Genomic DNA, 14,919 nt, shown 5'->3' with positions numbered 1-14,919 from the left:
CACTGGTTAGTATATACTTAATGGAACGGGTGGGGATGAATTGCAGCATGCTTTCCCATTGCCCACTAGCACAAATCAAAATGTTGATGCATCTTAATTTAAGTATTTAGGAGTAGAAATTGACTAAGGTGTTTGTCATATATCTGATTGTATTGCTCGGAACTTTAGATCCTCCGCATTACAAAACAGTAATGTCTCATTTTCAACAAGAAACCTAGTTTGGGCGCTAAAATAACAAAGAATGAACATATGTGATTTGAGAGCAAAACAGCTCCAGAGCTTCATTAGGCAACCAAGATGTTGGTTTCCTCTTCATAAGCTGTGTCAGCTGCATGACACAAGTTTTATGCTTTACATAAGATTGTTGTTAAGTAAGACTTAATATCCATGGACTGCATCTCATCCACTAAGGTGTTATTGAGCTAATAATAATAATAATAAAATAAAGAGCCTGAGCTGCTATCCCTAAATCCCAACAAAATCAAGTTCTGGGAGGGAGGGGGAGGTATGATAACAGACATCATACTTGTTGTCTACACTGAAGATGATGCCTCCACCTGAAGAGTTCAACTAGCTGTAGCTGAGCGTGCTGCTCCTAAGAGATGAACAAAAGGAAATCAATATTTGCAGAATGGCAGTGGATTAAAACAAGTTTTCAAGAAAAACAGATCTCTAACTAATATACAAGCATTCATTTAAAATATCTAGCTAGGATAGAAACTGAAACTCTTTACTCTTGTTCATCATTACTGCTCAAGTCAAAATGCCAAAAAAAAAAAAAAAAAAACTCAGTTGTCATTAAATTTCTTACTTTTTTTCTTACTCCCACCAGAAACATTGGCAGGCTTACTGTTGCCTACACCACAACCAGGAAGCTCTTTGAATCCAGAAGAAGTCTGATTGCCCAAACATTGTAGACTCTCAAAATCACAATTATTGAATAATCCTTGGTTGTTCAATGTAGTTCCCTCTGAACTCACACCACCACCTTCTGAACCAGGTTGGAGGCAATAAAGGGGATCATTGCATTGCATATTGCAAGGGTTCATAACATATGCTCCTCCTCCTCCTCCAGGAAGGGCAGTAGGATTAACAAGATCCTGATATGCATCTCTGTTTTTGACTTGCTGCTTCTCATACGGAAAGGATCCAATTTCACCTTCAATTCTTCCTCTTATATCCACAAGCAAACACTTGAGCCTTGCAACCTCAGCTTCGAGCACTGCCTGCCCTTGTAGCCTCTTCAAAAGTTGCTGATTTAGAGCCCTCAGCCTGACAACTTCATCCTCTAACAATGCAGCCCTGGCCTTCTTCTTCTCCCTGTACTTGCGGACAGCTTCCCGATTGCCGAGAGGCCGTTTCTTTTCTTTCTTATCCACAGATTCTGCAGTATCATCACTGGGGGCCTTATCTTCTTCACTGGGAGCAGGTACTATTTTGGTGTGCACATGGTAACAAGTGTGGGTGTGGGAGTTATCAGGGCCAGGCGGGTTGCAGGTGTGAGCATGAGTGCATGCATGAGTATCCTTGAGGATTTCATTCAAAAAGCTATCCATATAGGAGTTACTGTCTGGAAATTCGCAGAAATTCGAACTGGATAACATCTCCTGGTTAGAAAATTCAAGCTCCCCATCCTCCATCTTACTGATATATATCCCTCAAGAGAAACTAACAAGTCTCAGCTCCTTGCATCAGCAGCAAGACAATTAAACCCTAGAAACGAGAGACAATAATTACGATAACAATCGAATCAAATCTTTAAACCTGAGACTTGAGAGAATTTAGAATTTAGGGGAGGCCGGCTAGCCAGCCAGCCAATAGGTATTTATGAAGAAGGGGTAATAAAAGCCTCGCATCGCATCAAAGTTAAATCATAACAAACACAAAACCAGAGCTTTTCACCAACAAATCCATACAGAAACGAAAAATATAATTCAAGAAAATTGTATTGTAAGCAAAGATGCACTTACAATCGAGAAAATTGGACAGCAAATCGAGGTGAATGTAGCCTAAGGAGCTGCGAATCGAAGGGGCGGAGGAGAAATTGTAACGGGGTGATGAAAAAGCGAAAACCCTAGAAAAAAAAAAGTTTAAAAAGAAGAATGGAAGTCACTAAAATACTTGTCGAACTTCCAATGGCAGATATGAACGCACGATGTTGAGTAGGTCATGGGGTCAACATATTCCAAAACCATACAGTACAAAAAAGGTAATCTTTTCCTAAATCACCATTAAGCATTAAGCATTAACCAAACTAGGACGGATCAGGAAATAAATATGAATGAATCATACTCCCATCTATATTTATACTTCAATCTTCTTATATTTGTATTTTATTAAACTATATTAACTCTATTACAATAAAGTATCTGTCCATAAATATTTCATACATTCTTTTTAATTTACTGAAACCAAAACTATGCCATTGGACAAGACCTGAACTTCTTATATTTGTATTTGATTTAATTAATCAATATTTCCTTTCATTTTAGTTTCTTATTTTATATTAAATCACAAGATATTCCATTTTAACTAATTTTTATTTTACTTAATTCCTTACGTTTTATGGAACACTTGAAAAAAAAAAAAAAAAAAGAGTAAAAAACACATCTGAAGTATTAAAAAATAAATAAAAAGTTATGAAAATAGGACGAGAAAACATTTATATCCATTTACTATTTATTTTGTCAAACATATAACTCAAGCTCCATAACACAAAAACTGAAGCTGTCTGTCTACATCTAAACTTAAATCCATCATCACCTCACCTCACCTCATTCATGACTGGGTGTCACATATAATGCAACTATACTACTCCGTACATTATTACTACTACTACTGCTGTACAATCAAACAATGAATCTGAGAAATTAATTAGAGGCACAGAAAAGAAAAGAAATGAAATGAAAGCTAATCGATGAATCATTCCAAGCTTGAAGATCTGCTCCATCTTTTCTTCAAGTATTCTTCTACAGAGTAAGGGCTGCTGCTGCTGAAGGATGCGGAGGAGTAATGATTGGCGTCGCTGTCCATTAAGGCAAGACTTAAGTGTGACTCTACGCTTGAATCTGGATACACTTCATCATCCATCTCCACCTTTTCATCTTCATTTTCATTTTCTTCTTCTCCCTTGCTGCTATCTTTCTCGCCCCGTAACATCTTCAGTATCTAAATACATACATACATACATACATACATACATACCGAGCTCGATTCAATTTCCAAAATGAAATCTTCAATTCTTTTACATTCATACATACATACATACCTGGGCTATGTTAGGACGAAACCGAGCTGCTTGTGTAAGACACAGTCTTGCTGCAAGACCCACTCTCTGCACCTCAGCCTCATCTCCATTTACATTCAAATTTTCATCTATTATGCCTTTGAGGTCTCCACTCTCTAATTTCGGTTTTGCCTGTCATCCATATCAATATATCATATCATAAAAATGAATTAAACACACGTACTGTAAATCTGTAATGGATGGATGGAGTTGAGTAGTTGTTAATTAGTTGTTACATACCCACATAACCAAGCTTTCTTGACCCCCCCTTGCACTCTCAAATCCAATAGCTCTTCTCCCTGATAACAGTTCCAGTAGAACGACGCCAAAGGAGTACACATCAATCTTGTCACTCACTTTTCCATACATAAAATACTCTGGAGCTAGATAACCAAAGGTTCCCACCACATCACTGTGAGTTGCAAAGGATGTCCTTGTGGGTCCCCATATAGCTAATCCCAAATCAGATAACTGCATTATATATATATTACACTTTAAGGATAACTACCACGTATATATATATATATATATATATATATATAGCGTGACCAAGTAAAGTAGCTAGCTAGCATACGTACCTTTGCTTCAAACTCATCTCCAAGGAGAATATTCGAGGATTTGACATCTCTATGAATGATAGGCCGAGGGTGTTCATTGTGCAGGTAATTCAGGGCTTCAGCAATCCCTGTAGCTATTCTCAACCTTACTTTCCAAGCCAATGGAGATTTTCCCTTTCCCTTCCCTGGAGGATTTAATAATTATATTATAAGAAGAAGAAGAAGAAAACTCACTCATCTTCTTCTAGTGTTAAACAACAAACCTTACCATGCAAATTTTCTTCCAAATTCCCCTGGGATAAAAAGTTGTAGACCGATACTAAATCACTAGTGTCTTCAATACAAATCCCAAGCAAAGGTGCAATGTTTTTATGTTTCACTGAAGTCATGATATCAACTTCCTGCATGAAATCCTTCCAAGCTTTTTCCGACGACTTCAAAATCTTGACTGCAACTTGTTTGCCATCAGGAAGGACTCCCTTGTATACTTGGTTACACCCTCCTTTCCCAATTAAGTTTTCTGCACATGCACCGGTTTTGGTTTTCAAAATTAAAGATGGAAATGAGAGATGGCAGACAGAATTTACAAACCAAACCTGAAGAGAATTGAGAAGTGGATGTTGTGAGAACAGAATAGCTGAACCATTTGCAGGCTGGGGAATTTGTCTCAATCAGAAGCTTAAACTCATTAATAAGCTCACTGCAGCTTTCATTTTTATCTGAAAAGCTGCAATTTTCTTCTTCTGAACTCTTTGGGCTCGAACCTTCCAAGTCTATCAAAGATCGGTTTGGTAAGGTCATGACCCACTGTACCACAGACATCTTTCTGGCATGCACAGGCACAGGCACAGGTGGTTCATAGCGAAGTAGGGGCCATCCGGGGGGCGTATCAGCAAGCTGAACAACAGGAAGAGAAATTGAAGCCAAAGAAAGGCAACCTTTCTTGTGTGTTCCCTTGGGACTAGTACTAGACAAGCTTTCATAATCCTGTGAATAATTCTCATAACACTCTGTCTCATGGCTGAGCCTTCCCATATCTGATTCCCCAAATTCAGAGTGGCTATCCCCCACAGTGGAACTTCTTTCTGTATAGAAACTTGGTCTGGGATCTCCAGCAGCAGCTGTGTATTGAGAATTGGATCCTCTTCTGAATACAATCCTCCCATTGTGAATAGCCATAACATCAACGGAGGTGGGGAGTTGTTTTGCGCAGTATTTAGCAATGGAAGTCCATCCCCTAAGATAAGATAAGAGAGGTAGGTAGGTAAGGAGAGGAGAGGTAGAATTAATGAAGAATTGAAATGAATAGATGCTTAGTTACCCAAGACGACCAATAAGAGGTCTTTTATGGTTGCTTGTCCCCACTATTACAGCTACCGCATCATGCTTCTTTGCTTCCCTCACCAGCATCTTTCTTGTTGAACTTCCTTTCAAAACCTGTGCTTTAAGATGAACCTGCAGATGGAGAACAATATATATATATATATATAGTAACTAACAGGTAGATGGAGCTAGAGAGTTTGAAAAGAAAAAGCAAAGCAAACCTGGTTTTTAGTACATAAGCCATCGTAATCATCCAGATAACTTTCCAACCAGGAGGAGTATGATTCATCTTTAGTATTAGGGCCGTCTAATATCACATCACAACACAAATGCATGTATATATGTGAGCTGCTGTAGACTGTAGTATTCCGTATTCGATCAAGAAAGCCATTTACAAATTACAAGCTAGCTAGCTAGCTAGTAGTGATCCAAATAAATATACCTGAGGCTGAGGAGGATTTTGTAGAAACGTGAATAGCGAGCACCCTATCGCCCGGATCTGCAACCTTCACCAATGCCCAGTCTAGCAACTCTTTAGTATGCCCATCAAAACGGATTCCAACCAACACATTCCTCCTTTTCTCTTCTGCGCCTGAATCATCCTTACCCCCCATCTCAACACTCTCTCTCTCTCTCTCTCTATATATATATATATTGATTCCCTTTAATATAATATAATTATAATTATATATATCACCCCGGCGGCCTCCCGTCAAAACATGTCTTCAGTTCTTCCGATCCCTTAATCATCACCATATATTCACCAGAATTGAAACAGGTACGTACTGATCGAGCTATGGAAGCATGTGTTCAACGTAACGTTGTCGGAGGCTCCTGTTTAAAGAACAACATATGGCGCAGTGCTCCGCAGGAGGACACTGACCCAGGAATAGGATTCAACCCGCCACCTTCATCTAATAATCAACCAAAACACCAATACAATATATCATTAATGTCACCTATCTGACTTGACTGCCGATCCGACGCATGCATTATTATATTAACAATATAATTCCTCCAATTACAAAAATCCAAATCTTTAATTTGATTCCTAGCTCAATCAATTAACAAAAGGAATTGAAGCTTCTCTTCTTTCAATTTCCAACCACGTCTACAATAAAATAAAATAAAAAAAAAAAAGTAAAACCTGCCTGGGACACCCATCAAGCTAAGCCAAAGTGTACAGACAGACAGACAGGGAAATATATGGCATCTGCAAAAAAGATGTTTGAATCCCCGAAAAACAATAAACATAAAGAGACAACACAGCCCTACCTAAATTTTGAACCCAACCCATCAACTTTTAAAATTAAAATAAAATGCCGCCAATTAATATCACAATTATATACGTACTATTTACAAACCTGCTTCAACTAACACTTGAGAGATCCAGATTATTATAATATAGTATTCCAAAGGCAGGCCAGTTGGTGATCTGATGACGAAAAAGATTACTTCACCTTCTCCTTTATTCAATTTTTAATTAAAAGAAAAAGAAGGAAAGTTTTGAATAGAATTGGCAGGATGAGGATCACGCTAGCTCCAAAACAAGGACAATCAATAATGGTCAGAAACAGAGGGCAAGGTACCGTCGGTGAGCTAATTAAGAGTACGTGAATTTCCGGAAAAGGCGTTTTAATTATACACTTTTTGCAACTACTTTTTTAAAAATTATTTCTACTTTGTTTTATTTATTTATTTATATTAAACTAAAAAAAAAAAAAATCGTAATTAACATGTTACATGCATGCTGCATGGCTCCATGGAGTAAGCTGTCCTGTAACTGGGGAGATCATTATACTTTGCATTTTGTTAGTAAAACAGGCAACAATTCACAGAGATCAGATACCCATCCGGTTACCCACAACTCCGCCTTCTAACTCTCTACCGCCTATTGCAAGTTTACGGTTCGTTACGATAACGCCGACAAGCCACCCGACAACTAACGGGACAATCTATCTGATCGATTTACAATAACCAGGCAGGGAAATTTGTTGGAATGTATGACAGACAAATTCATAGAGGGTTTTTTACTTCATTATTATTACTCAGTATTAATTTATTTTGAAATTAGTAGAGGTTTTTTTATTTTATTTTTTTATTTTAATAAGAATAGAATTGTGGTCAACTAACATTTGGTACGTCCTACACTCCTACTCCGATCTTAGGCAATCTTGGGGTCACGAAAGGCGACTGTGGTCCTATCTACCTTTCATGTAGATTGTAGGGTAATAAATTAAATTTATTACCCCTTGCACCCAGCCACCATCTAAAGCCGGCCTACCCTAACTCTTCACCATAGTTAACAAGTGGGAGTACGTGAAAGGGGTTAATGCTGACTTTTTTGTCTAGAGGGATTCTTCTCAATAATATATACCTCAAAAATTTTAAGATTTTATTTAATTGTATGTATAATCTTGAAAGCTAGTATTTGAATTAGAATTAAATTTATGAGTTTAAATATTTAAAAAAAAAAAAAAAAAATTTCAAAACAAAAATAATTTTACTTTTGTCAAATTAAAGGAGGCAGAACATAAGATTTTGAAGATTGTAATTACATGCAACAAAATGACATTAATAATTGTATAGGTATCCACAGGCCCCCAGCTACTATTGTTGTTGCAGTGGGTGACGGTAGTTAATTAGTTTGGTTTTACTTTGAAAGGAAAACGAAAAATGAAAGAGATAGTGGTAGGAAAATCTAAAAGCTAATAACAAATTAAAGAGATAAAAATATATTTGACTTTCAAAAAAGTTGATGCGTAGATTAGTAAACTTGTTAGCTAAGGATTAGTCACCGTGTCCGATTGTGAAAATCCTAAGTATACTTAAAATTTAAAAATAATAATTATTATTATTATTATTATTATTATTATTATAATAATAAACGTATACATCAGTGCAGAGGTAAAATGAATTCAAAGGTTGGGATTGATAAAATGCATATATAATGCGGTATTTATAGGGAATGCAAAGGGACACATATCAGGCTCTCGGTATGTCTGTCACGTGTCGTGCATGTAAGTTCGGGAATGGTGCCTTGTAGGCCACGTGTATTTAGATTCATGACCGCCCACTAAGAGGGGTTGGAATAAAGCTCGAAATCTAGGTCTAAACACTTAAGTAACCCAGCTCAAGATATCTTCCCGACCGGAACTGATGATCGAGGTCGATCGCGGAGCAGCAAAATGTTGTCGCAGTCTCCAGTTAGCTCGGTTACCGCATTGAGTTCGGCAAGATATCGAGCCTTGGTCAGTCAAGGTCAGGAACAATCTCCCTCGGTGGCCCGACCAAATACCGAGCATGTGTACACTACCTAGAGGGATTATACTCTAAGAATAATCCTATCAAACATCAAATATTACAAATAAAGAATACTGAAAATAATTTTCTTGCATTTTTTAAAAATAAATATAGATTTTTTTTTCCTTTTTTCATTTAATTAATATCTTTTTTAATTATTTAGAACAAAACTCAATATTTTAATTGTGTTTTTACATTATTAGAAATGATTTAGTTTATTATAATATTAATATTTTTATTTGTATTTATATAATGATACAATTATACATTATATTACTTTATAAATATTATACTATCATTTTTTATCTGATAAAATTGTTTTTACATCACTAAAATTGCAAGCGAATATACAAAATTAATTTGCATCAGAACGTACTCCGGCCATTTTAACATGAAGTATCTGTATTCCTTTTCTGCATTATATTGTCCGCAAAATAATAAGTAATGGAGAGAGCTAGGTGGATGGGTGCTTTTGTTTGGTGGAACGTCATTTTCCAAATTCCACCACCACACCCCCCACCCCCAATCACCGACTGACGATCAATACCATGTGTTTCAGATTATAAAATATGAAAAAATCTTCCCTTTTAAAAAAGTCAGTGAATATATATATATATATATATATATATATATATATATTCTCATAATCAAGTAAGAATCAACCTTAACCTGTGAACTTCTTAAAGAATTGCACCGCAATTATTACATAAATCAAGTAAAAATTAACCTTAACATATGAACTTCTGAAATAATTGTATTGTGACTCCCACCGCAACTACTATATAATTGTATTGTTACAGCTCAAACTTCTGAAATAATTGTATCGCACGTTAAAGTCAATTTGCACATAATTACAAACTTGTATATATTCACGATATTACATTCTTTAATATTTACAATATTTTTAATGTGTTCAAAATATGAGTTATGATGTGTAAAATATTTTCTTTTGTGTTATGTCAATTATAACGGTAAATAAATGAAAGACTAATGGTTGCAATCAAATGAAAGTCGTGATATAATTATGACAAAATTAAAAGAATAAGACTAAATGTAACAATGCCACAATAATCAAAGCTAAAAGTGAAAGTTGCTCAAAATCATGGATGTAATATGACAAAATTTAAAAGAATAAGACTAAATATGACAATATCACAATAGTCGAAGACTAAAAGTAAAATTTGCTCTTATTGTTATTATTATTATTATTACTAAGCATAAACGTAACATAATAACAGTAGTGTTAAGCGGAGAATGATGGCAACCACATGCCCATAAAATGTACATATCCATCCTAGCTTTCATCTAAATTAGTTAGAATTTAATAATAATAATAATAATAATAATAATAATAATAACAATTAAAAGAATGATTCTCTACGTATTTACAAGAATTTGCAGCAGAAATGAGGCGGCCACACTAGGATTAAAAAAAGTTGCATCCTCCAACGACTCCCCATCTTGAGCTGAATTTAAGAAGATTTGGGTTAGAATCACAATGATATTACAAAATGTAAGGTAAGGAGGAGTTGTGTTTTACGTTATAACATCACAGGTTTCCCAACTCTCCATACATACTAACCTTAGATGTTGCTGAGATAGATAGATAATTAATGGTCAGAACCCCTTCCCCTTCTTCACCAATAATTTCAATCAAACTTCTTAACTGTTAAACACAACTCCAACTACGATAAATCAAAGGATCCTTGACCTTCATTGATTGCGTACACCAACTTCTTGTACATCATTTCCTATAAAAACAACAAGAAAAGAAGCTCAATTTACCAGGATTAGGAGACACCACATAAACATGATGGTTCATCACATTACAGACATTACGAATTAAATAATCTAATTTCCATGTGTTTGTGTTTGCCTATCATTATCATTCATTCTAAATTCTAAATTATGCATTTTAGTATAAACCCAACAATCCATAGATAACTTTGGATTTAATCATTCATAGACTATAATCATAATTGGTAACCTTAAACTTTGCCAACCATGCCCATATATCATCTATCATTCAAGTAATACCTTGGTGGAGTATGGAGGAAGTTTCAGGTAATTAGCACAAGTCATTACACTAGGCAGGTCATCATCTGCAGACTCTGATGCCCCGTTACCATTTTGCCCCACATTTCCAGTGTTTGAAGAATGCTGCAAACACAAAGTGGGTAAATGTAAAAACCACAACACCAAATAATCAATGTGCAGGTGTATCCAGAAAATGCATTTATACCTTCCTCACAATTGTCAACTTGGGATTCAACGCTGCCAGGCCACCGGGAGGAAGCCGAGGAGCACCAGTAACAAATTGACAGAAAGACCTTTGCTGTTCAGGAGTGAATTCACCCATGATCTCCAGCAACTAAAGAGACATCAATCAATCAGTTTCAAAAAGATAAGGATGTGCATGAAAGCTAATCAAAACCCCTGGAGGGTAGGTAGCAGGAGTTTGCTATTTTTTATTGCTCCAAAAAAAATCTTTTTTTTTTTCAAGAGTCAAGAATAATAATGTACATTTATAATGGCAGGGCTCTTAGCAGTGTAACCATGGTCAAACTTGATGTGATCCACCAGTGTCTCAGCCTGCACATATAAAGAAATCACTCAATTAATTATACTAATGCAAGATAGGTCAGTTCTAAGTGATATGAGAGTCAATATGAAGGAGGTACTACCTTCCACAACTCTCGACGGCCACAAAGCAAATGGTCCAACTCATTTGGAGAAAATATTTGTAGGGTTGAAATATCAAATACCTGATCAATAGAGAACACAGAATCGATACCACTATTAAAAGCCACACATCAGTCCTTTCAAAGGATGACTTTTCCCCTACCAGCCTATTTAAACATCTTCCACTAGTCATTATGAAGACCACTAGACAACAGTGTCACAGTGGTATCAAATAAAAAAGAAAAAAGAGTGAAGTTCCATGTAAGAATTAGTTGTAGTCTAGCACAATGTCACCTAAATCCAAGGCAAAGAAAAAAATCTACTTGTTCAGGTGCTGCATATTATGAATGATAGGGAACTGAAACTACATTGACCAATCAGCAGAGCTTTAAACAACAATGAAAATTCTTACACAACTACAAGACCACATAAGATAAAATGGCATCACAAACCTGATTGAAGCCAGATCTAAACGCTTCCATTTGTTGCACAATTCCAGTCTTGACTGTTGCATCAACCACTAGAGATATGTACTCCTCCAAATTATTAAGATCAACCTGCACAGATTGCATATGTGAATGAGAGTAACACAATAAATGGGTACACCAAAAATATTTAAGGGAAAATTGAACGAAATATACATTTTCATCCCCAGGTTTCAGAATATATTCAGGATAGCCTGGGAGAGTGAAATCTAAGCAAAGGTCTTCAACTGGAGTCCCATGAAAGTATAAATCAGTGGTTTTGTGACTTTTGTCTCTGTTATCACCTCCAGTTGATTCTAGATATTGCTTCCGACATACAAGAGCTTGCAACTCTTGCATAGTTTTACCCAGTTCAGCATCAAAAGAAAGAATATCATACAGATCAAGTTCCTGCACAGAAAGTTGATTGATTTATCAGTGATCGCAATAACTAATATGGAGTAGGTGTATATACATGTGCAAGTGGATTAAAACCGTAAATGCTAAGAACTTACCTGACCAAGTACAAGCTTATAGAAGGCAGTAGACAGTGGAAGGTCCAAAAGCCGCCCATCTTGAAGGGCTTTCGCCAACACACGTCCTAGTAGCCGGAAATATTCTATTACCTTAGAGAATTTCCCATCCTCAATATTTTCTGCACTTGGAGGCCAAGGACGTGGGAATAACCCAAGAGGTGCTAAGATAAGATCTTTATCACCACCATCCGAGTTCGAGCCAGAGGTATCACCAACTTTTCCATTTACTCGCTCATCAACATCCATTTCTGCTGCATGTTTATTGGGATGTAAGCTTGTTCTCCACATTCCTAGTCCTGCTTTCTGTAGGTCATGACTTAGAAGGGTATAAAACTCTAGAGTAGGACCCAATCCTGTTCCAACTTCGCCAAAATATTCAACTTCAAGAACAGCTTTTTGGGTAGAGTACATCTCCATTACTTTTGCAGCAGAATCCAATATGCGATTCCTGGAGACCCGGACTTTCTGCCGCTGTAGCCTCCCAAGCCTTACCTCTCTCTCATTTGTCAATCCAGTACCCTCAGCACCTTGCTGCTGCTGAAGCCGATATAATGCTCGAGACAACCCAAAAGCAGTTGAATAAAAGTACTGACGCCTAGTCTCAAATGGGAACAGAAAGGGACAAGCCTTTGTTAAAAGGTAACACCATGATGGAAGAGATCCACTGCAGAGTGCGAGTGCATCCTGGATATGCCGAGCCAACTTTGGAGTGAGCTTACTATTGACAAACTTATCTGAAGGAATTTTGGCACCACTGACATTTAGTTCATCTAGACTACATATTTTTCCTTCAGAGAAACTGTCAATCACTGACTGGACCCGCATACGCGGTGCAAGCTGATTCAAACCCTCCAGTACCCGTAGAAGTGATAAAATGTTATATGTAGGGTTACTTTTATCAAGATCACAAGGAAGATCTCCCTGCAAAATACTATCTAATAGTGATACTTGATGCGGTAAGGAATCTTCACTTAAATCCGCTGAAGAACTAGCTTTTGTAGACTTGGAGGAAGTTGATGTACCAGCACCATTCACACCCCTCTCAGCTTGGCTGCCTGCCCTTTGGTATGTGATGGTGTAAATGTTGCTCCAAATTCTGCTTCCATCACTCAATACAAAATCACCTTCCCCATATCTCTCATCATCATCTTCATCTAGGACAAGTTGCCGTTGAATGGCCTGGTAAATAGTCAAATGCTTATTTAGCTGCTTCCCACCCGTGGAAAATATTAATCTTCCAGAATCATTAGAAGTAAAGAGAGAACGTCCTTGCCGGTCCTTTCCTCCCCTCACACCTCTGGACGTTAGTCCTGCCATTGCAGCTGCAGCAAATGACATTGCACCCCTAGAACCATAAGAACTTCCACTCCTAAACTCAGAAGAATCAGGTCCTCGAAGGGAAGCAGCTATGCTGCAAGAACCACCACCAGCATTTGTCTGGCTATCACTTGGTGCATTGGCAACAGGACTGGCGTCAGAGTCACCCAGTTTCACATCATGCACTTTATCAGGCATGCAAAGAGGAAGTGAATCATCCCTCAAAACCTGCAATATTAAAATAAGGATGAAAACATTTTTAATCACCACCGCATACAGTACCAGCAACTGACTAAAGCTTTATGTTGATTAAGAGAAGATGGCAAACGACACAAAGACAACAGCAATGTCTAAACATCTCTTCCTTTGTCTACAGGGGTGGGTCATAGGGTGATGGTCAGAAGCCATACTCCTTAAATGTCTTACAGAAAGGAAAAGTTTTTGACCAAACAAAACGCACAATGACCAGAAAAGGAAAAGTTTTCCTCTCATCTCCAGTATCTGAGGACACCCATCATCCACTCCATGATATGGTGCATTCAACTAATGAACTATATGCAAGTTTATAGCATAACCCTCAGACATGAAATAACCAGACATTTCGGTATTCTCTCAATTATTCCATATTTCACTGTCATTCTTTTAAAGAACAAATCCATTTAGAAGCTCTTTACTTTTGTGTGTAGTATAATTTTTTAGGTAAACAATCTTTACTTTGTAACTTGAAGATGTTTACTTAAAAACACCAATTTGTTAAATTTTGAGCTCCTGTGTATGGAGATAAAGCAACATCATGATAAACAGGCCCCATAAAAAATTGTAAGAACAGAAAAGCAATAAGCCAATAATAGAAAAAGCATACATCGTCATGGTCATCTTCATCTTCATCTTCATCATCAGAGATATCATCATCTTCAATCACCAAAGGACTGTCAACTTCAACAGGAGGAATGTCCTCATCCTGCATAAAGGAAAAAAAGAACAATAAAAATTGCCCAATCTGTCAGGGTTCATAAAAAATAAGAATGGCCTCATTCACCTGTTAAAACACACTAGCATGCATCAAGAAGGACAAGAAAATCAATGGCATTAGTAAATTCAGAAATCTGAAGATAAGTAAACACAAAATAGCAGAGCAACATTAATAAGTTCAAGAACACAGCAAGTGTGTCATAAATTATACACCTGATGTCAACTACAGCTAGAACAAATAAATGAATAATTATTAATAGGATTTCAATATCAAATAACATGTTCAGTCTGACAGTATATGACTATACCATCCAAATCAGTATAACCAATCTTAAATGGAGACCTGACTCAAAGAATTTTTCTTTTTATCTTATTGCATTATAGTTTTATGATTCCAAAAAAAGATAAAAACAAGATCAAAGTGGCTTTGCAACAGAGGTAAAGGCAAAACCAAGGGCGCAGTAAGGAAAACAAACATA

General features: G+C 36.7%; 3 protein-coding genes across 7 annotated transcripts in view; all 3 read right to left on the bottom strand.

Moving 5' to 3' along the window:
* Nucleotides 1–119: 119 nt before the first annotated feature.
* On the bottom strand, nucleotides 120–2,235 carry LOC109165725 (basic leucine zipper 19-like). 2 transcript variants are annotated; one of them, XM_019314621.1, is made up of 3 exons: nucleotides 1,971–2,235; nucleotides 812–1,713; nucleotides 120–595 (listed from the first exon to the last, which is right to left on the bottom strand). In XM_019314621.1, the coding sequence occupies exons 2-3, from the start codon at nucleotides 1,638–1,640 to the stop codon at nucleotides 567–569; spliced, it is 858 nt and encodes a 285-aa protein (XP_019170166.1). In that variant the 5' UTR covers nucleotides 1,641–1,713; nucleotides 1,971–2,235; the 3' UTR covers nucleotides 120–566. The 2 variants fall into 2 exon arrangements, with proteins under 2 accessions (XP_019170166.1, XP_019170168.1); XM_019314623.1 differs by having other exon boundaries at nucleotides 120–589.
* A 411-nt stretch (nucleotides 2,236–2,646) lies between these two features.
* On the bottom strand, nucleotides 2,647–6,687 carry LOC109165068 (receptor-like cytosolic serine/threonine-protein kinase RBK2). 4 transcript variants are annotated; one of them, XM_019313679.1, is made up of 10 exons: nucleotides 6,531–6,687; nucleotides 5,609–6,080; nucleotides 5,388–5,479; nucleotides 5,165–5,298; nucleotides 4,440–5,080; nucleotides 4,112–4,363; nucleotides 3,865–4,028; nucleotides 3,527–3,757; nucleotides 3,269–3,418; nucleotides 2,647–3,168 (listed from the first exon to the last, which is right to left on the bottom strand). In XM_019313679.1, exons 2-10 carry the CDS (start codon nucleotides 5,778–5,780, stop codon nucleotides 2,923–2,925), a joined length of 2,082 nt encoding a protein of 693 aa, XP_019169224.1. In that variant the 5' UTR covers nucleotides 5,781–6,080; nucleotides 6,531–6,687; the 3' UTR covers nucleotides 2,647–2,922. The 4 variants fall into 4 exon arrangements, with proteins under 4 accessions (XP_019169224.1, XP_019169226.1, XP_019169223.1 ...); XM_019313681.1 differs by lacking the exon at nucleotides 6,531–6,687 and having other exon boundaries at nucleotides 4,112–4,345; nucleotides 5,609–6,232; XM_019313678.1 differs by lacking the exon at nucleotides 6,531–6,687 and having other exon boundaries at nucleotides 5,609–6,228.
* Nucleotides 6,688–9,649: 2,962 nt separating this feature from the next.
* LOC109165066 (E3 ubiquitin-protein ligase UPL3-like) overlaps nucleotides 9,650–14,919 on the bottom strand; it is a 10,514-nt gene continuing 5,244 nt past the window's right edge. Inside the window, exons 9-18 of the mRNA XM_019313676.1 lie at nucleotides 14,331–14,429; nucleotides 12,131–13,696; nucleotides 11,793–12,026; nucleotides 11,604–11,708; nucleotides 11,154–11,234; nucleotides 10,993–11,061; nucleotides 10,712–10,840; nucleotides 10,507–10,629; nucleotides 10,052–10,220; nucleotides 9,650–9,935 (exon numbers count right to left, since the gene is read on the bottom strand). Of these exons, the coding sequence (XP_019169221.1) occupies nucleotides 10,155–10,220; nucleotides 10,507–10,629; nucleotides 10,712–10,840; nucleotides 10,993–11,061; nucleotides 11,154–11,234; nucleotides 11,604–11,708; nucleotides 11,793–12,026; nucleotides 12,131–13,696; nucleotides 14,331–14,429 (2,472 nt within the window). The 3' untranslated portion in view covers nucleotides 9,650–9,935; nucleotides 10,052–10,154. The remainder of the gene's footprint in view (nucleotides 9,936–10,051; nucleotides 10,221–10,506; nucleotides 10,630–10,711; nucleotides 10,841–10,992; nucleotides 11,062–11,153; nucleotides 11,235–11,603; nucleotides 11,709–11,792; nucleotides 12,027–12,130; nucleotides 13,697–14,330; nucleotides 14,430–14,919) is intronic.

This window comes from Ipomoea nil, unplaced genomic scaffold, assembly GCF_001879475.1.
Source record: "Ipomoea nil cultivar Tokyo-kokei standard unplaced genomic scaffold, Asagao_1.1 scaffold3069, whole genome shotgun sequence".
NCBI lineage: Eukaryota > Viridiplantae > Streptophyta > Magnoliopsida > Solanales > Convolvulaceae > Ipomoea > Ipomoea nil.
The sequence above is the reverse complement of the archived record's forward strand: the minus strand, read 5'-3'. Positions and strand labels throughout refer to the sequence as shown.